General features: G+C 45.3%; 1 protein-coding gene across 3 annotated transcripts in view; it reads right to left on the bottom strand.

Annotated features, from left to right (window-relative positions):
• Positions 1 to 18,293, bottom strand: part of KMT2C (lysine methyltransferase 2C) — a 201,157-nt gene extending 182,864 nt beyond the window's left edge. For all 3 annotated transcript variants that reach the window (XM_074157740.1, XM_074157741.1, XM_074157742.1), the window contains exon 1: positions 17,964 to 18,293. In XM_074157740.1, coding sequence (XP_074013841.1) covers positions 17,964 to 18,139 — 176 coding nt within the window. In that variant the 5' untranslated portion in view covers positions 18,140 to 18,293. The remainder of the gene's footprint in view (positions 1 to 17,963) is intronic.
• Positions 18,294 to 22,285: the final 3,992 nt, after the last annotated feature.

Here is a 22,285-nt window from a genome sequence, read left to right as displayed (position 1 = left end):
AGGGGAAGGGAGGGGGAGGGGGAGGAGGAGGGGGGGAAGGGGGAGGGGAAAGGGGAAAAAAAAAAAAAGAAAAAAAAGAAAAAAAAAAAAAAAAGAGGAGCCGAGCGAGAGAAAGTAGATCCGACGCAGCCGGGCGCCGCCAATGTGCGGACCGGAGTCCTGCGGCAGGAGCCGGGGCCGCCTGCGCCAGCGAGGCCGAGCAGCGGCGGCGGCCGGAGGCGCAGCGCCCCCGCCGGGGGCTGGGCTCGGCTCCCCCCCCCCCCCCCGCAGCGCACCCCGCCGGCCCCGCCGTGCCCTCCCCGCAGAGCCGGTGCCGGGGACGCTTTCCCCCGGTGCCCGGCTCCCTCCTTCCCCCTTTAACAAAGCGGCGCGACTGGAAAGTTACAGAGCGTTTCCACGGGTGCCGGCCGCTCCCCGCGGCTCTCGGGGGCTGCCCGGGGGACAAGGGGACTCCGGGCACACAGACCGACGTCTGAACTACGGCATTGGCTTCTTTTTTCTTCTCCCCCCCCCCCCCCCCCCGCTCCTATTTCACATTTTTCAGGCTGCTCTGCACTTCTCCAAACCCAGTCCGAAACGGAGGAGCCGAGAAAGCAAGGCTTGACAAACGTCCATCTCCAAACCGCTCTTTCCTAATCCTCCAAACGCTCCCTGCCAAATTCTCTGCCTCTTCTACGGAGAGGGGAAAGGAAAAAAAAAAAAAAAGAAAAAAAAAAAAACGAAAAAAAAAAAACCCACACGAAGAAAACATTACGCAAGGATGGTGTCACTGGTATTGATAGATACTCGCAAGCCAGTGGCCCTGCCAACTCCAGTAGTAACACAACTACCTTTGTTCAACTTCCCTTCAGCAGCTCTTCTGGGGCTTCTGCCCGTCTAATGCTTTGCTGCAAAATTTTAAGTTTTCTTAAAATTCGTCCAAGCATCAAGACACCTGCAAGACACAGGTTGACACGTTGACAACAATACTCCGGCTTATCTGTCAAACAAAAATAAGACCCTGCATTACGTCTGTTTTCTCACTCATCTCCATTTTATCGATTTTTTTTTTTTTAATCAAATTCTCTTCTGTTCCACCGAGCTGCCACTGGACACGCTTCACCCAGGGCACCTTCTGCTGTGGACAAGCAAGTAAGCTCAGTATTGCCTTAGCAGTACCGGTTAGAGAAATTCTCAATAAATGCAACTAAAAAAGACCATTTCACCTCCGAACAAACCAAACCCAAAACCCCACGCAGATTCCCACAGCGGGATGTCCCCAGGTAGAGGGAGCGAACCCGACGCTGCCACCTGAAACACGCTCTGGGTGCCCGGCCTACAGGAAGGTTTTTATCAAACCAATTCTCCAGAGATTAAGATAAAAATTTGAAAAAGAAAGCACTCGCATGAAAAAAAAAAAAAAAAAATTGCCACGAGTTTACTCTGAAACAAGTAACTATTGTGTAAGAGCCATCGTGCCGTGTTACTACAGGTACGGACACACAAATACAGTCAGCTACAAGGAGCTATCGAGCTGCCGCTTATCAGCACATCTCTGGTAACCACTTCGTCTGCTGCAATGAGAAGGTTAAATACGTTAGGCTAAAACCTAGCGAAGATGGTAAATGGCAGTATTTTATTTTGCAGTAAGGGTTGGTCAGTTTGGTCCAACCAACAAGGGGTGAATTGCTAAACCACTACCAGATATTCCTCAATTTGCCCAGTCCCTTTAGCGCTCACAGCCCTTTTAGGTTTTTAACCAGGAGAAACCCCTCTTGGACACCCATCTCCGTATAGTTTAAACATTTTTCTAACCAGGCATGCTGAGATTAACTAAAATAAGCTGCTCTTAAACCAAAGATGACACCCAACGGTGGAGAGAAGCTGTGTATTTTCCAAAGGGTATTAAATAAAATGAGTTTCCGTGTCTGTACTTGGGAGGTTAAGCAAGGCCAGAGCACCGAGTTTGCTGTGTGTCACCTGTCCCCTAACTGCCTATTTCTATACGCTTCCACTGCGACGCCGGCGCGGCACCTTCTGAGAGGGTACCCCCTGCAGCACGACTGACGCACCATAAACTCACCAAGCTGTTTGTGCTGCTGCACCTTAAAAACCCCCAGATATTTCCAAACGTGTTACACTCCGTTAAAAAAAAAAAAAAAGCAAGTTTTAACATACCAGGTAATGGGTCACCTGACAAGTTTAAGTATGTTAGCACAAACAAGACAAGTTGCAATTTAATAATAGCTGGTTAAAATAATGATAATAAATTACTCTCAGTACTTTTCCCTGCTGTTCATGTACCCGAGATGCAAGCTCAGAGGTAGGAAGTTGTCTTCACCACCCCCAGCTCTTCCCGAGAGCTTCGACCACGGAGCTGCATTTTCTCTCACGTGCAAGATGTGAGATTGAGTTCTTTTACTGCAAAGAAGCCCATTAACTGCCATAAAAACCTCAGTAAGGACACAACTGTAATTTGACTACAGCACACTCAGACGTGGTCCAACACCCGTCATGTTGACTAATTACTACTTTGCCACACAAATTGCCCGTAAGTTGCCTTCAGCAGGATTATACAATGAGACAGAGGAACAACCCGGGGTAGGGTTTCACGTCCGGCAGCGATTCTGATTGAAGCTGAGCCCACCCCGTGCCTCTTCTCCCCAGCCTCCCAACTGGGCCCGCTCAGCTCTACCTTGGATCAGTTGAAGATGTCCCTGCTCATTGCAGGCGGGTCGGTCTAGATGACCTTCAAAGGTCCCTTCCAACCCAAACCATTCTATGATTCTGTGATATGAACCAGACGAGGGGACTGATCCGGACACTGAAAAAGGGCAAAGCAATTTTGCCTGCATCAGTTCCCTGCCCCAATTCACACGTCTCCACAAGCACGTGTCACCAGGATGGCAAGGCAAAAATTGTTCAAGCCAACACTTCTGCCAAGAAAATGTACATGGGAGAAATGGGATCAGTCATCTCTCCTAAGACAGACTCTTTTTTTTTTTTTTTTGTAAGCAACAGAAGTGATGGATTTAATCATTAAGATAAAAACTTATGTCTATACATATGGTGGACTGTTTTCTTCCAAACTCAAACTGATTAACTCAAGGATACAACTCTCTTGAGTTAATCAAGACACGTTTAGCGAGGCATGCCTTATCTGTTTATGATAGGCCCTATTTACCATCTCTAACTTCTGGAGAATGTTACTTCCCAGCAACCAAGAGAAACTCAGACGTAGAGACATCACCACTTCCAATATATTCCCATCTAAATTTCAGGTGCAATATATATACAAACAAGAAACACGGGCTTCACAACAGAAGCATTAGTTGGTTACAACAGCTAGATCATACATCTCATTTGGTACTTTATTGATTTTAAAACATACAAAGATGAATATATTCAAGAAACACAAAAATGTGTTGTCTTTTTTAAGCATGTTTCTTAACTTCTGCTGACCTGCTACTTCCAAGATCTTCAACGGGTTTCTAATAATATTATAATAGAATCATAATGACTTGAGACTAAGCTGTAAGCATCTAGCTACAAAAATGACAACAAACAGAAAAGGAAACTCAAATATTTTTCCTTAGCCTGGCAATTCTACTGAAATGTAAAGGCAATTTACCTTCTAGCACCTTTTATGCTTCCATGGTACATACCAACTTGAACCACCCTCTCCTGTGAATACAATTTCCCTGTAAATTCCACTTTTGATGCCAAAGCATAGATTAAACAGTAGTCTGACTTCTTTTTTATTGCATTTAAAGAGTTTTGGAAGTTCTTAGTTTCTAACCTGTACTACAGAAGTCTCTGGAAATAGACTGCATTTCTAAAAAGTTAAAAAAAAATCCCAAAACCAAAACATTCCAAACTGTTTCCAACCCATACTTTTTCCTCTTCCCTGAGCTCTCTCTTTGAGCATGAACCAGATCATATCTGGAACCCAGGACAGGTCAGCAGCATGCCATACAGCCAAGAAGCACATCTTATGCATTAACTCCATTCTCAGTTAACATACTATTATAAATTTGATTTAAAGTCATTACATCTAAGATGTCATATCTAGCAAGCATGGTATTAGAAATAAAATTTAAACAGTGATGTAAGTTAGCTAATTGAAATAGCTTTCCACACAGAAAGCATCAAATTCTGTCTATTCTTATGGCTTTGACAGACAAATTTTGGCACAAACTGCCAACAAGGATCAAGATGTCTTTCTTCCCTGATGTCTTCCCATGCTTCAGACAAAGGTTACCATCCCTGCGACAGAGATGGCAGAACAGGACATTCCAATGCAAAGCCTACCATTACACTGAATTCGCTGATCAATAAGAATTTGAGGTAGAAACCCCAAACAACAAGCTGGTGGGTACCCTTCTGCCTCTATGGCTGGTATCTTCCCACAGAGCATCAGCACAGATGTCTCAAGGTAGCCTGAGCTCACCAAGTGTCACCAGAGCTTGTCCGGTAACACAATGCAAACTGTGATATCAATGGAGAAGCACAGACTGTACCAGGTTAAAAAGCATTTCTGAAAAAAATATCTGAAATAAAAAAATATAGGTCTTCAAATCTCACATTAGCTCCAGAAATCTCACATTTCCATACTCACTTCTTCACTTTCTCAACAGCATTATTTTGCCTGGTGTTGAAGTAGCACGGCATGTGGGGCTTTCTTATAGACACACTTGCACACCAGACATGACTCTCGTGACCCGTGTCCATTTTACACTACTACTCAGTGTCAGAACGGGTAAACTCTGTTGCGAAACTGAAATGATAACGTGGTACTGCTTGCCAGAAACGGAAATAAAGGGGTGAGCAAATGAATTCAGAAAGGACTAAAAACCAATCCAGACAAATAGACCACACGTTGAAAAGAAGATGCAAGAAGAGAAGAGGTAGAAACCAGGCAATGCCTAAACACTCACGGGCCATCAAAAAATGACTCACTGCTAATGACACGCCTCGTTAGGTGCTGGCACAGCCAGGACAGATCTGTTTTCAACACTGCACGACAGAAATCCAATGAGAATACAAATTCTGATATATTTTCTTTAAACTAATCAAAATACAATTTTCTAGCAGATAAACTTTTAAATGTAGTCTCTAAGAAGAAAAAAGTGGAATGCTAGGTGACACCATTTTTGAAAAAAAAAAAGAAAACCCATAGTAAGGAAGTAATAATTTATTTAGTATATGTGGAATCACACAGATTAATAGATAAAGCAAGTATCAGGTGACAGAGGGAATAAGGAACACAGACAATGAAACAAAGAGATTTAGTAAACTATTTTCTTTCAAGAAATAATACAGGAAAACACTTTCTACAAAATAAAGGTCATTACATATATTTCACTGTGTGAAAGCAATGGGTACAGCATAAATAATGGACATGACCATCAGAAGTGATGCTCATAGAACAGGATCACAGAATAACTCAAGTTGGAAAAGACCTTGAAGGCCAGGTAGCCCAACGTCCTGCTCGAAGCAGGTCACAGAGACAGCTCCCCAAATGGTCTGCAAATATTTCTGAAGTTCAATTCATTGTTTACATAGCTGTGTAATTACACACAGTGCTGAAATCTGACGGTTATTCAAAATAACTATACCCCGAACAAACCAAGTACAGACAACAGAGATCGGGGCATAAAGGTGATATTCAAACATCCTAAATCACACCTACACTCCTCTATTTAGTATTTTCTATTAAGGCTTTAAGGAACTCCCCGCTCAGACTTTAGTCTTTCTGAATTGAATTTTGGAGCTACCTAGTTCTCTCTTCTGACTAAGCATGAAGACTTCAGCAGAATTTGAGTACGCTTCCTCCTATTCATTAGTAAACTCCTTCAGAGTAGTAAAGTAAATATCATTATTCTTTTAATGCTTTGAAAGGAAACAATTCAGCTAGAAACTAGACCATCGCAATACTGCTGAAAAAGAAACCTAGGTGGTGTGACTACGGGAGCTAGAATTCAGTCTCTGCCCTGTCCCCAAGGCCCATTACTAATAGCTGTTATGGAATATGCTCCCACACCACATGGCGTGGTCACATCCATGCAGCTGTGTATTCCCCTGATTCATACTGAGGGCTACATACTGGGGGTCAAAAAAAAAAAAAAAAAAACAAAAAAAACCCCCACAACAGAAAACCCTAACAACTTTAGTAACAACCTTTAAAGTCTTTAGATAAAAGCCAGCTAACAAATGCCAATCACAATACTTTCCCAAATTCTAGTCACACAAGGAAAACAGTGCACCTTAGAAGATACAGAAAAGCCAAGAGCCCAGGCTTCAGCTCAACAAGTTTATACATGTCCAAGACAGTCATGACTTCACTTTTTTTGAAGTGTGAACATGTTAACTAAGTATAGACAAGAAACTCTCATTGGTCTAAAAGAGCCTTAAAATAACATGGTCAAGGTAACAATTTAAATACAGGTTCTTTTTGCCTATCAAGCCCGTCTAGAGCAAGTAAAATGAAAAAAAGACACATTAATTGAAAAAGTACACTGAAAATATTCCTAAAACAATATAATGTAAATAAATATTGTTCAAATAAATAAACATTAAGTTATCAACAATTTAAACCCCCACTGACAGTGTCTGTTTAATGAGCTTTGAGATCAAGATTTTCTGCTTGTCCATAAAGTAGGTACACAATCAACAGTACCTTCTCCGTTCTGTTCTACCAGTGGATCCGTATCTGAGAAGGGCACACGTAGAGCACACAAAATATGTGAGTAAGTTTACCAAGTTTTTGTATTTATTCTTTACCAACAAACACATTCGGAACAGAAATGATTGTATCTCCAAGCTGTACACAGCACACAATAGGCCAAAGAATACTCTCCCATTCCATTACAAAAAGAGGCAACAGAATAGCCAGCCATGAGCCAACCCTTACTGCTACATGAAAGACCTTAGGGAAATGATTTCTTTAAATAATCTCGCTTACCGATCATTTATTTCCTGAGTTCCGCCCCCCCTCCCCCCCCCCCCCCATTTCTGGGCCCAGTTCTTTCCTAAAGGGTTTCTGGAAGACACAGGCAGAAAAATAAATTAGAATTCCCGCTGAATCTGTTTTGCACTTCCCTTTGTATAAACCTCTACCAGGATGCCTGATGCAAGGTTAATTACGCAAAACATGAACCAGGAAAAACTGTGTGTCAGAAAACCCGAAGTAACTCTGAAAGCCGGTCTCTCCTTATGGCTTGTACATCCCATCTCCTCTGCTCCCTCTAGAGCAATTCTGCTGTGAGCTGTTCTTCCTAAACTTACATCCCTATGGGTTAGAGAACATTAACTGCAGCACAGCGTTTGCCCAGGAGGCTGAAAGTAAAACTGATGAGAATTCTATCAGTTTCACTGAATTTCTCCTTAAAAACAAAAACAAACTAACAAAAAAGATGACAACAACAACACAAAACCACCAAACCACCGGTTATAGTTATAGTAGTAAATTAAACATAGTTGGTGATGTCAGCCTCGAGGATGACTAGCACAGAACAGCCTACATCCACGCTACCTAATTCTCAAACTCCCAAACAAAGCAGCCACACGTAAGCTCTGTTGGGAACAGCACATGGCCCCAAGAACTGCTTGGAAGAAGGTCTCCAAGCACCACTGCAATGATGACAGCAGGGATGATGGCATCCAGTGACTCCAACCGTTCCCTCTTGGCTTTTTCACGAGCACAGACACAGCCACTGTGAAGAAGCCGAGTGCTTCAGCTGCCACAACACGACTGCTAGCTCCAATCAGGCCACCCATCAATGCAAAACACAAGCACAGCCATGAATTAGCCCCATTTATAAATGTGGACATTTAAGGAAATTGAAATGAAATCTCTTTATTTTTAATTTTATTTCAAAATTTCCCTTTCCAAGCCTTTCTTCACAATACAAAGCATCTGGTCCATTTCTAAGTGAAGTTCTAGTCTCGTGCCATGGGTGATGGTAAGAAAAAAAACCACTAGACTCACTTGCTTTTATTACAAGGAGAGCAAAAAAAGACAGAGGGGAGAAGGAAAATAGTGGGAGGAGAAACAAAAACATAAGGAACAGGAACTAGGGAATAAGGAACTAGAAAGCTCAGGAGATAAAACTTCTACTGACCAAACGAGGGGAAGACGGTAAAGCCTTTTGAAGCAACTAACAGAGCTCTCGGAGCACGTGTTCTTGAGGGTAAGAGGAGGCCTTCACCATCCAGACGCCTAATGGAAATCCAAAATAACAGAACAAACAGCCCAACATGTTTGTGAAAACGTTGAAGACAACTGTTTCACAAAGTTGAGGATGCCAGAAGAGCAGTTACTTCACACTTCACTCTATTAGGGCAGGCTCCATTTTAAACATCTCAATGTGTACAGTGATTTGGCTGGAAGTGGTAACGAGAAGCATTCACTGTGCCAAGGAAGGGGGGAAAAATGAGCGCAGTACAAAAAGGAGAACAAATTTTTATCTTCAATTAACTGAAATAACAAAAGCAAATTCCAACAAACTCTTTGAACTTGTTGCTAGAATCTCTTGAGAATGTGATTTAAAGGAGGGCTGGCAGTTACTGTACTGGAATACACACAATGACAAAGTATTCCAATGCCCGGGAGAGATAGGAAGTGTGGTACGAACAATACGGGCTGCATCAAAAGCAGCCAGTAATAAGGGTCTGAAACTAGAAAGAGTTGTATTAGGAATGGAAACAAGGGCATTTTAATGAATATAAAGGAACAGCATAAACTGTCAGGGATAAAAATCAGAAGAGATAAAAGCACAGCATGCACTATTACCACTGTGCAATATAAAAGGCAAACAAAGTTTCAGAAATATTTTAGAAATAAGAATAAAAACACAAAAGTCAGTACATAACAGTGTTAAAGAAGAACAAAAGGGTAACAAAACAGAATCAAATGTCGTTCTTCTCTGTATTTCAGCCTCCATAAGACAGATTTATTGAAGCTATTACTAAAAACTGATTTTGTTATTAGGCTAAATAGTCGGGGAAATTCAGATCAGCAGGACTGGAAGAAATTCACACTATATTTCAGAAACAAAGAGAAGCCAGCTCTACACTATGAGTGATCATCTTCCATAGTACAGTCCTGGTCAAACTGCACTAAGACAGGTCGGCAACGATGAACTAGAAAATTCAAAGGGTATTTATTTGCAAATTATTTTCAATGGAGGTGGGAGAACATTGCAAGAAAGTTCCTTCCTCCAGGACCCGCATGCGGAAATTCACACACATAGCAGAGCCGCAGACAGCACATGGCTGAGGCAGGGGTTATAAACATTTTAGAGAACAAGATCTTGATAAAAATCATTCTGATAAATTGAAAAGTGGTTCATACCAACCAAGTGAAACTTAATAAAGACTAGCAAACTTTTGAAGGATAAATCAGGTAAGTTAACATTATGATGCTATAAAGGTTAAGCTTGTTCAGTGCAGAACAAAGGAGACAATCTCCTAATAAATAAAAGTTTATTACGAAAATGGTTCTCCGTATCAGCTGTGGAGTCTTAACTGTGAGTAGTACAAGACAAAACCAGCTTAATTAGCAGTAAAGAATATTCATTTTATACTTTAGAAAATTAGTTACTGAAACCAACTGCGTAGAGATGTAGTGGAATCGCATTCACCAAATACTTTAAAAACAAGTTGGAGAAACATTTGTCAGAAGTGGTACGGATACACAACACAGAACGGTGAGCAAGATCACCCTGAAGTCTTTTTTGGCCATACAGTTCCACTCCTCTTTGGCGATACAGCAAAACTAAATATTCATGTTATTTAAAAGAATTTCATTGCACCTCTGAAGTCCACACTTCAGTCCACAGTCTGTGAAATGGCTTATTAATAAAATCTCCTCAATTTTAATACAGCATAGCTCCCCCATTTATTAATAGCAATAAGGAGCCATCCTATCATGTTTTGTTGAGAAAACTTTCCCTAAAAACACTGCAACCAGGCTTCACTGCCAAAGACAGGAGGGTGGACACCATTATCAGAACAGCCCAGGTTCCACAAACCCTGCGATGTTCCAGAAGTCATTCCGGATGAGCTATGGCTTCTGGAACGCACTCTCCAACAGTCACCTAAGATGCTGGTAAACATTTAGCAGCAGAGACTGGAAATTTGGACGACAACTCTGCTACCAAAAGTTCCTTTTATCTTACTGTGCCATACAAGTGATTCAACTCTGTATGCTCCAAGGAATATAAAAATGTCATAGGCAAAATAAAAAAATTGGTAAGTTTTCCTAAAGCTGATTTTTTTTCTGATAGCCTAATTAAAACTATTTTTAGCAAGAATTTATTGTCAGTAATGAGGCAGCAGAAAAGCAAAAAGGCCTCTTTTTTTTTTTCCTCCCCCCAACCAAAGCCAAAAGTCAGGGGGGGGACAACCTAGTTTGATAGGGTTTCCAGCAGCTTCTTCAAAAAAAGCTGTTAGAATGTTGATAAACACAGCACTGAAAATTAGTAAATATATATTTATATTGGAATGGCTGGCAATAAGATTTGGTGCATGCGCGATTTAACAAATGTACTTCCAAAAATGTGAAAGGAAGAATATTCTGAAAGAAGCGAGATCTAGTGTTATTTTATTATAATGCCTACATATTGATATACTTGTAGAAGGAGCTTCCAGAATACCAGGAACTATTGTTAACATAAAACATTTTACTTGTACTGTTATTCTAGGGTACTTTGAATATTCAATTTAAGTTGAATTGAATGATGCTGAGGATCAAAGTCAGAACCGAAGTTCCTTAATTAATTGATGCCAATGTTTGGGACAAGAATCAGTTAGATGAGAGCAACTTGTCTGTCTATATGCTGTGAAGAACCCTCTCGATGGCTTTTTTTTTTTAAAACAACCAACAAACCAAAACATATAACATGACTATAGGCTGTAAAAATCTCTCACGGTCTCCTGTAAGAACTCCTATATTGAAGAACTCAAAGGAGTCAGTAAAAAAACCCCATACACCCTCCAATTTCAGACAACCAAGTCTACAGCTTCGCAGACCCTACTTGAAGCTGGCAGTGCTCCCCGAAAAGGTAGCTCTGTCTCTCCGCAGCCCAGACGCTTGCCCTGGCCTCCTCTCTCACACTATCACAAACATGTTTCTGTGCCAGGGTGAGTTTATCCCCGCTTAGCTTCCCAAAGCAGTTCCCCACACGCTACAGGAACGCCTGCGTGAGGACAGGGGGGAGAACACACAGCTGGGAGCGGAGGGAGGGCAGCAGCACCGATGCCTCTTTTCGCTGCCAGAACTTGCTTAAGATTTATGGGGTTTGAGGAAAATAACCACCTGATGCACTCCATGCACTCACTGCTGAGGTTTCTCCAAGTAATAAACATTCTGGATTTTAAGGGCTTTTTCTTTCGAAGGCACCAATGCTACTAGAGGAACTTAAGGCAGTTCTTGAAGCCTTATTTTGACTAACCCATCTGATAAACTCATAAATGGCATGAGTGGGAATGTTCAGTGCCATCCTTCTATTAAAAAACAGTAAAAAATAAAAACACAAAATGCAGAATTCAACGTAAGTTATTACCAAACAGTATTTGCTGCAGAAAAATCTTGCTTATCTGTATTTACCCAAACTATATGAATCATGCAGACTGAGTGAATTGATAATCAAATATATTAAACACAGAGAGGAGAAAAGCTTTCAATATTTTTTTTGAAATTGTTTGTCACTTCATTGTTTACCATTTCATAACATTTCAGTGTACCTACGACAACATTTCTTAAAAAGTTAAATCCACAGCATCAGTGTGTAATAACGTAAGGGAATGACTATTAGTGGTGGGTAAGGAAATTGTATTTTCCCTGCTTATACACAACCCTACTGTCCCTCCAACATTGTTGTGGGACAGTTGGGCCGAGGATGAAAAACACCAAACCTGGGCTGAGAAAGGCAGATCTTACCTGTTCTCAGCAAACCAACCACCTTGGAAAACCATCTCCTAACTCAAATGACAACAAAGAATAGAAATATCCATTTCCAATTAGTTATCTTATAAAAGAACAATGACAAGAAGTTAGTAGGAGTTGAGCATGCTAAGGAGAACAAAAAAAAGAATATCCACAAGCGGAGCCAAGAAAATGGAAGTGTTTTATTGTTTCAAGCTGGGAAAAAGTCTCCTGTGCCATTCAGTACAGGATGAAAAGATGTCTGGTGTGTAGATGGCTCAGAGAGTAGAAACCAAGACACAGGTTCTTATTCCTGCTTCCACAAAGACATGCCTTCTAACCAGTATACCTAATACGTTGAGATTTCACAGACTGGCATCGTACTTGGTCTGTCATGATACCATCTGATAGCTCTTGGAGGTCCTCTCATGACAAGTGCTACAGAAGTTCAATGGATCATCAAATACAAACATTAACAAACTAACAACTGCAATGCCAAAAAAAAAAAAAAAAAAACAAACCCGAAGCATTCTTCATTTGCAAGTGCAGTTTGTTTCAAATTGTGAAAAATATCTATTTTCAACATTATGCCTAATCTCTGAACCTTAAGACACAAGTGAAGACATCACTTCATGTTAATCAACATTTCAACAACTCTGATAATGCAGCAAAACAATTCTATTGAACCTACTACGTGTAACAACTTTCACTGTCAGCCATCACATAAATCCTACCATGAACTGAAAACCAAAAGATTAATACAGAGATCATTTAACAGAGATCATTTACCTCTTGAGCAATACAGCACTGTGAGCAGTTTCAGCCAGGCTCCCATGCAAGGACTAGACAAGAGAGTTGGGGAACTGCTCAGCAGCAAGACTAGGATGGAGGAGGCAACGCAGCACGGGCTGCCGAAGAAAATGGCACAAAGCTCCCATAGGACCCTGCTGCACATAGCTCCGTCTTGTCCCACAATGGACCAGAGAGGCCTTCAAAGAGGCAATGTCATGCCCTGGTTACGAAGCCTACTCCCGTGCCTCACCTTTTCACGCTGTGTGATCTGGTGTGTACCTTCTGGCTGTTGGCCAAAGGCGGTGATAGGTGGCTTGGACAGGCAGCAGGATCGGCCACTGTTTGCTTTAACACCTTAACCCTTACCCCTACAGTAGCTGTACAAAGCCCATCCATCAAAAGACTTCCAAACTGCCAGGTAGTAACGACTTTCCCTAACTGTGAACACATATGTTCAATAAAAACACATTTTTATTGTATAACACAAAATATAAACTTTACATTTGCAAATGTTGAATTTTGAAGTGAGAAAAGGGCAGGCAAGTAAAGAGAAAAGTATCACATAGAAGGTGTGTGACAGACTAAAGAAACACAGCGGAGCTATAAAGAGAATCCATCCAACACGTTAAGGTTCTTTTGAAATGAGTGTAGGGATCTTTAAATATTGGCCTACCCTAACGCAAATGCAGCTAAAGTAATAAGAAAAATTCTTAAATAATCGTTTCCTGGCAAAAATACTATGCTTACGTGTCCTCTAAACTATCTGCATGTGTGAAATCTACAGCCTTTGAAAACCTACTGCAGCTTACATTGGCCAAAGTAATGAAAAACTAGGACAAAAATTAAAACATAATTATAAAAATAAACACGCAGAAAGTTTTCCACAAATTTCATGCTTTTTGAACTCATTATCCTATGCTGTTTTAAACTATGCACATTTGCAAAAATAATTTCTAACATACATCAGTCCGACATGCTGAAAATAAAATTTCAAGTGAGCTCAGACACTGACTTACAAAGTAACTGTCATCATGATCACAATTATTAAGACTTCTGTTACTAAATTTTTGCTAAGAAGATACATCTGTTTGTGCTGCTTATAACCTGTATAGATTAAGAAAGCTCTAGTACTTAAAATAGATCACAAAAATGTTTACTGCACCTGTACAATACTATTCTCATACATTTGCACGAGTGACCAGCTGTTCATACAATGACAATATGGTTAAAATTGAACCAATGCTCTTCCCCTGCAACCTCTTTTTGATCACATTCCTATCCTTCAGGTCTATAGCCTGGAAGTTGAGGTATAACCAAGTACAGGAGTTAAATTTCCAAGATTTCAGGCCATATGATGAGATGGCCCCTAATTATTTCCATTTTTCCTGTATGATACCAGCAAGACTTCTTTTTTAACTATGTACCTGAAAGGTTCTTTCTCCTACATCACTTTGCATCTTCAGCAACACAACTTTATTCTCTCTTTTTGGCTTTCGTAAGTATACAATCTCGTCATCTTTTAAATTCATTTGAAAGGTGATACCACAAAAATATTTTCCTCATTCATTGCTTTGGTTGTAGTTCTTTGTGTTTTTCCTTCTTCCTGTTGAACCGTGTCATGAACAACCTACTTGCTCTCAATTTCAAGGCTCTGCGTGGCCTAGTCTAGTACTACCTCTTAAATTTGAACCACTACTCTGTGCAGATACCCAGTTGTCAAAACGTACGGAAGAAAAATACGACTGGTTTTGTAGCATTTTAGGCAGGAAACAAGCTATCTGTGAAAATCCTCAGGGTGACAATGCCACCCTCCTTTAAATCTACTGTCCAAGTCTGATGCCTATGAATCATTCACCGATGCTGAGATAGCCAGGGTACTTGTTCTTTCACTCGTAGCATTCTCACAGCTCCCTTGTGCTTTCCCAATACATTTCTTACATTTACGTGCTGTCTTATCTGTACATTTAAATTAAGAAATTGTTTGTGCAGAAGCAATCTTTGCTTATGCATTTGTAGTGTATGTAGTGTAATGGTGCCCTGGCCTCTAGGCACAATTACAATATAAATAATAAAAATGAACTGTTCACCTAAGATTAAGTCTTCTGACGATGCTATTCATGAAGTTTTATGCTTCAAACAAGGAAAAAAAGCTGTTCTAGCATCATATTCTATTATCAGTAAGTCTCCAGGTACTGACACTACCGATTCGTGGTCCATCACCTATAGAAGATGTCAACTGTTCCCTATACATACCTGTGCCCACAGCACCACTGCCATTTTTTACTGATAACCAGGTAAAAGGCAGGAGGACAGAGACTTGCGCAGAGCTGTCCTACTGAAGAACCCCACGATCCCTTAGCATAAGCCTACTTCTGAGAAGAGCTGAGAATCTTTGGCATCTCGCAGAGGCAGATTCAAGGCAGTTTTCCATCTGTCTGCTTAAACTTGTCAAATTCACGTAAAAACATGGCCTTCAAGAAGGTAAAATACCAACCTACAGCATTCTCCAATATGGTATTGTTCTTTAATGGAGGCATCCGTAGCCAAGGAATTATTCTATTTTGGCTTTGCTGGTTTAATGCAGGGCTCTTCGCTTTATCATTACTTAGACTGCACTTAGACCGAACATTCAGTGGAACATTTCCTATAATGGGATAAAGCGGTTGAACAATTTGACTGGCTAATAGTGACTTAGACATGTGATTACAGTACAGAAAATGGTCTGACATATGCTCTTTTATCTGGTTTACACGAGGCACGTTAATCCAACTGGAAAGCACAGAAGTGAAAAAGAAGACGGGACCAAGCAGTCATATAAAAAAAAAAAAAACCATATATATATATATATATTTACTTCCTTTATTTCTGCATTTGCTTAGCTAATTGTAATCAGTATTTTGTAAATACCAAACTTAGGAAATAAAACCATTTTCTCCCCAAAATGAATGCAACTAAAAAAGACCAGTCTATACCTACTATGTGAAAGTTAGAAAAATCACACATTTTTTATGAAATCTTAGTTTTAAAAGCATTTATGACCTATATCATAAGGCCTTTACTAGCATTGCAGGTTTTCCATGAAGACAGAGAAGGACACCAGCCACGCTTAGCACCACAACCACAGTGGGAAGAAAAAGAGTATTGATTAATTTTAATTTTTGTCTCAGTTAATTTCATTTCTGGCTCTTACACAAATGTTTATAGTCACGTCACCATGAGTACGTATTTTTACAGGAAAATTTAATTTCCTCCTAAAACTAGTCAACAATATTCCCGTGACACCAAAAACCTAAATGAAAAAAAAGAATCGCCTCTAGCACCCGCTTTTCATCAAGAGCGTGTACACAGCCTCAGGATGGCCTATAAAATATGCCAATTTTCACAAATAACACTATTTTGCCTTTTGTACAGAGCAATACACTTCAGTCGTATTTGCATTTTTCTTCTTAAAACTTCTTCTAAAATAAAGTATTCAAAGGTTTCCTATATAAGGTTTGGATTCTATATGTAGGAGTAAAACCGAAGTATGTAAAGAGAAGAGTAAAGCAGATGAACCTCAGAACTTTACTGGGTGTATATGTTTGCCAACTACTTTCAACTATCGCTACATGAAAATGTGTATCGAGTGAATACGTAAGATAATTAAAAGAGCTGCAAACAATGAATCTCCACCAAAACCAGAGGGGTGAACGTTAAAATCTTTGAAGGGAAACTTGTACCAACGACAACAACAACAAAAAATCCATATATCCCAAACTAATGACAGTTTTGTCCTGGGATATTTATGCAACTCCTATTTGTAAAAACAAATAATAATAGAGGCAAGCACAGCCTCTGCGTCCAGCCCAGCGGAGTCCCTTGCTGGTGTTTTTGGACAATCCACCGTGACGTTACGGTTGGACTCAATGACCTTAAAGGTCTTTTCCAACCCAAATGATTCTGAGGGCGAGGCCTGGGATGGGCGTTCAGGGAAGCGCCAGCCCCTCAGGTGAGTGGTTGAACAGAGGTGGTGAAACAGACCCCGGGGGTGTCAAACCCAGACCGTCCCTTCAAAACAAAGGGGAACAAACTCTGAACCCCTCCGGGCTCCGGCAGACTCTAACAAATATTACGTTTCTTCCCAAAATGCGCTCGCCCAGCTTTGCCCTATTACTGCTGCCACCAGGTATGCGGTGGCAAGGGCCACCCTGCTCAAAAATAACCCGCGGGGACCGCCGCCAGCAGCGCAGCGGCCGCCAGGCCTCTGCCAGCCCAGCCCTCCTGGGCGCCTCAGGCCGACCAGCGGCAGCGCGGCCATGCCCGCCCGGCTCCCTCAGCGGGGAAAGGCTGGTTGGCACGACGGGCCGCCCCGCACCCGCCCTGCGGGAACTCCTGGGCGCCCGCCCGGGGCTGAGGGGAGCGGCGCGGCCCCCTCAGGAGCGGCTCCCCCGGGGGGCGGGCAGCGGCGCGGCCGCTGGGGCTGACGAACGCCCGCGCCCCCGGCGGGGAGAGGCCGCGGTGAAGGGAAAAATCAGCCGGAGCCGAGGAAGAGGCGGCCCCCGCCGCCCCCCTCCCCTCGCCCCGGCTTGTGTTTGTTGTGCTTCGGCACCGTCCGTCCCGCCGGCGCGTCCCTCCCCGGGCGGCTGACAGCTCCCCCGGCCGCTCCCCGGCGCACGGCGGGGGAGCTCCTGCCTCAACTTTGCCTGTCCGCACCCGCCTCTGTGGGTGTAGGTGTGAGGAGAGGGGTTGTTCTCCTCGCCACCCGCCAAGAACTGTCTTTTCTACCACCACCACCCCCCCAAAAAAGAAACCACACAAGAGGAGGTGGGGGATAAAAAGGGAAAGCGAGGAGGAACTACCGCTCAAGCACAGGGAGTAACGCTGAAGGCAGTGGAGCGTCCTGGAGGAGGAGAGAGCCAAAAAGGAGAAGGGGGAAGGAAAAAAAAAAAAACACCAAAAAAACCCCAAAACAAACAAGAGGAAGAGAGGGAAGAGCTAAAGAGAAACTCTGAAGAAGGAAGAGAAGAAAAGGGATAGGGACGGTGAAAGAAAAGTGGGAAAGGGAGAGCAGGCGGAGGAAGACAAAGGTGAAGAAGGAGGAGGAGGAGGAGGGGAAAGTGCAAAGGGGAGAGGAGGAGAAGAAAGAAGGGCCCTTCTCAAAATGGCATTAGGCAGGAGGGAGGGAGGGGGCGAGGAGCAGTGGGTCTCCGCTGACAGCTCTGCCTGCGCCCGGCCGCCGGCCCCCTGCCCCTCTCTGCCTCGCACACACAAACGCTGAACTTACTTCTTTCTGGCTCTCTGGAAAGGGGAAGCGCCATCTTTGCGAGGCCGGCCCCTAGGTCTTTTGTCTGTGGCTGCTGCTGCTGCTGCTGGGGGGGGAGCTCCAGGCTCGGGGGGCTGCTGCTGCTGCTGAGGCGGCTCCACCACCGCCACCACCAGACTCTTGTCCTCCGTTGACATCCTAGTCAGCAGGACGAGAGAGACACATGGATGATGATGATGAGGATGAAGATGAGGATGGTGATGGGGATCCCGATGCTCCTCCTGCTCCCGCGGCTCCTCTCCTCCTCACCTCCGCCTCCTCCACCTCCGCCTCGCATTGCTGGCCTCAGCCGCCGCCGACCAGCACAGGTAGCAGGGGGAGCAGCATGGGGGAGAGCAGGGGGAGGCGGGGGGGGGGGGGGGGGGGCGAAGAGAGAGAGCGAGAGCAGAGGCAGGAAGGGTCTCACACACAATAACACCCCCTCCCCGGCTCGGCGGGGGTCTGCCGGGGCTGGGGGAGGTGAAGGAGAAGCGAGCGAGAGGCGGCTGATCCCGCCGCTGGGCGCACACACACACACACACACGCACCCTCCCCCCCCCCCTTCTCCCTTCTCCTCAGAGGCCCCGGGAGCTGGCGGCGGCTCCGGCTCCTGCGCTGCCCGGCTGCGGCGGCCGCCGCTTCATTGTACACTGGCCCTGCGCCCTCCCCCCGCGCAGAGCCCCCGGGGGCGGAGGAGGAGCAGGCGGCGGCGGCGGTGGCGGAGGCGGCGGCGGGGGCCGAGGCCGAGCGGAGGAAGTTTTGACAGCTCCAGCTGTTGTGCGTGTGTGTGTCGAGGGCTGAGTCCGGCCGGGCTCCGCGTCCCCTTCCCAGCCGGGCCGGGAGCAGGAAGTTTAACTTTGGGGGAAAAGAAGGAGGAGGAAGGGTGAAAAAGGGGGAGGAGGAAGGGGGAGGAGGAGGAGGAGGAGGAGGAGGCGGCTCCCTCCCCGCGGGGTGGAGAAGGGATCCCGGCGCTGCCCTGGTGTGTAACCCCCCACCCTCCCCCGCCCCGCGCCTCCCTTACCCCCCCCCCCCGCTCCGCCAGTGCGACACATAGACAGGGCGCCCGCCCGCCCGCCTCCCCCCGCCGCGGCCCCACACTGCGCCTGCCCGCCCGTCCCGCGGCGCAGACACCCATCCGCCGCCGCCGCTGACCTCACGGGCTGCGGGGAAAGCGCGGAGCCGCGGAGCGGGGACGGGACGGGACGCCACGGGGCGCTCCCCACACCACCACCCCCTCCAGCTCCCCCACCCGCACCCCGCCCTTGTTTTTTTATTTATTTTCCCAGTGTAAAAGGAAGAAGGAAAAAAAAAAAAAAAAAGCCCTATCCAGGCTGCCCCCGCCCCGTCCCCGCACCCCCGGGGCAGCGCATGGCGGTCGGCCCGGCGGCGCTGGCTCCTCCCGGGGAGCTGGGGGGAGGCTCCCCCCTTTCCAGGCTGCAGGCAGCCGTGCCCTCTCCTACCGCCCCATCCCCTCGGGGCCGGGGGGAGGCGGAGAGCCGCGGCCGCCCCGGGGGAGGGGAGGGAGGGAGGGAGGGAGCAGAGTTCAGCGCCGTGTGCGAGGGAGACAAAGTCTAGGGAGCGTGGCCGCTTTCCAGCAGCTCCGGCTGGAACAGCTGCGGCCGCTCGGGGCGGGGGGGGCCTCCCCCGGGCAGGGGCCTAGCTGGCTGCCTGCCCGCCCGGCTGCGCCGCGGCTCGGGGCGGGGTTAAGCCTCATTACACGGGATTTAACGTGTCCCGGAGGCCGGGAGGGACCCCGGCTCCGAAGGGGGAGGGGGAAGCGCTACGGCTTGGCAGCCGGAGAAAAGTCCGGCCACGGGGCGAGGGAGCGGGCCGCGCCTCCCGGACTTTCCTCCCGGGGCGGCCGCGGAGCGGAGCGGGCCCGCCGGCGGGGAGCAGGCCGCGCCGCGGCCCGCCCGGACCAGGGGCCTCCCCCGCTGCCGCAGCGGGCGCCGCCCTGAGGGCAGCCCCTGAGGCGGCCTCCCCCCCGCCCGGCCTCTCTCCGCCTTGCCTCCTCCCTGCCTGCCGCGCCGGGCAGCGCCGCGGGGCCCCGGCCTCCCTCCCTGTCTCCCTCCCTGTCTCCCTCCTTCCTTCCCCTCCCTCCGCCCCGGGGCTGGAGCAGCCTGCGCCAAGGGAGGAACGCGGTGCGCAGATGCTGAATCATGAAATGGGCCGTGTTGGGTATTCGGTGTTTTGAGAACTTCGCCGGACTTTAAGAAATGGTGGGGAGCGGTTCCCCCGAGAGTCCGAGTGCGTCCGGATACAGCTGGGGGTCTCCCTTGTCACCGAGGTTCCTGTTCTCTGAGTCTCGGTTGGTAAAATGGCTTAGGGTGGCACACAGGTACAAGGAGGAAGGGAGGGAAGGAGGAGCTGACGTTAGTCACCTTTTTTTTTTTTTTTTTTTGACGTAAAAATAAACACAGCGATCCGGAGCTTTACGCTGTGCTTCCTGCCCAAAATTTTCACTTGTCGGCTTCAGAGACACCAAATGTAAATGGCAGGCTGTGGCAAATGAGGCTTTTGCTGGCCTGTTTTCCTGGGAACCATTAAATAAGAAAAAAAGCCTTCATTGGTTCGTTTCCTAGATTTGTGGGTAATTAAATTAGACCTTTGTGACATTTTTATATTGTATACGAAGAGAGAGGTAATGCGTTTATCTCCATCTATACGCATATGTATACAAACATATATCCTGTAATTCTATAAAGCCATCCCTTTCCCTCAGCCGTACAAGGACAACAGCTGGATTGTTGGTGTGACTTTCTTGGTCCTGTTACTGAAAATGTATTCGTTTGTGCCGAATTAAAACATATATCCTGAGCTAAATGTTTTTATTATGAAGTCTGCGAATGACAACATGGATATAATGCTCATATGACTTCAGATACGGGAACTTAATCTGTTTATATGTTGTCTAACACAGCAGAAAGTGCCTTTGAATTTTGCGAACTCGGGCAAGTTAGCATAATGTAACTGAAAACGTTTAATGCTGTGGAGGCCCGGGCTTGGGTGGAGTAGAGGGGGGAAAAAAAAGCAGGGAAGGGGAGGGAGAGGGAAGTAAAAGGCCACAGCCCCTGCGCAGTAGGATCACTGGTGTGGCATTTGCTGGAGTTGCCAGGTTGCCATCTGGCCTGCTAAAAAAAATGGCCATCTCCCGAAGCACTGACTGTGCGTGTGCGGATCTACTGCGCCTGCGCCGTGGCTTGGGTGAGTCGAGGATGTGTCAGAGCTGCTCTGCGTGTGCAGATTGATTTGAGCTGAGACACGTGAGCGGGCTGTGGGCTCACATCTACTGCTAGGTGTGTGGGGAATAACCCTCACATCCCACTGCAGAAACACGCTCCGTGGAATCGCTAGAATGCGCTTCTCCACGCATGGTTCATCTGGTCCTCCCCTGTACACGTTGTTTAATACCTTTAGGTCACCTGTAAGTGGTTGAGCTTTGGGGTTTGTCTCTTACGCAAAAGCAAATGTGCGTTTTGAACTTTTTTCGCCATTGTTTTTTATATTAACTATATGTAGCTGTCACAATACAAAATCTGAGTGGAGGCGGGATGAAGTTAGCTTTGGTGTAGCGTAGGACAAGAGTGTGTTAAGGGACTTATTAGTTATCCCACTGTGCCTTGTCTCCTTACGTGTCCAAACAAAGCGGGGCAGGTCTGTTCTGGGAGCTGCCGCAGCCATTGCTGTGGCAATCAAAGGTGTGAAGAGCTGTGTAGGACTGAGAGATTGTGAGCAGGAACCTAAAGCGGAGATGGAATTGTAGGAAGCTGTATTTCCTGGCATTACTTATCACTTAGTGATGTCAGGGGGACAAGCCTGGAGAAATTGTGTCACCAAACATAAATCCAGGGTAGGAGTGCTTTGTTGATTCAGGACGTTTGAACAGCTCTGTCAGGAACATTTTTACATTTATACCTGGCCCACACTAGCCATCTATTATAAATAATCTCTGTCTGGAAAACACACATTTTTACAGCAAAGACATAATATTAAATGAACAAGTCCTCTGCTTTACTGAATGTTAACGAGATCTTCCAGTTCATTATAAACTAACTCAGGTGAACTGACACACCTGATTTTTTTTTTTAACTTTGAAGGGCCAGCAGCTTTGAAACTTTCAACTAGATATTTACATTCTAACCTTCCTTAAAATAAACGTTTCTGTGTTTCTGGAATTGTTTCTGAAATACAATTGAGACCCTTGCCATGCTGATTAAACAAGGCATCCTAACGGTTTTGACTTCAAAACCTCTTGAGTTGTCCTAATGTGCTTAATGACAGAGTGATACTTTCATAATAGGACA

This window comes from Numenius arquata, chromosome 12 (genome assembly GCF_964106895.1).
Source record: "Numenius arquata chromosome 12, bNumArq3.hap1.1, whole genome shotgun sequence".
Taxonomy (NCBI): domain Eukaryota; kingdom Metazoa; phylum Chordata; class Aves; order Charadriiformes; family Scolopacidae; genus Numenius; species Numenius arquata.
The sequence above is the reverse complement of the archived record's forward strand: the minus strand, read 5'-3'. Positions and strand labels throughout refer to the sequence as shown.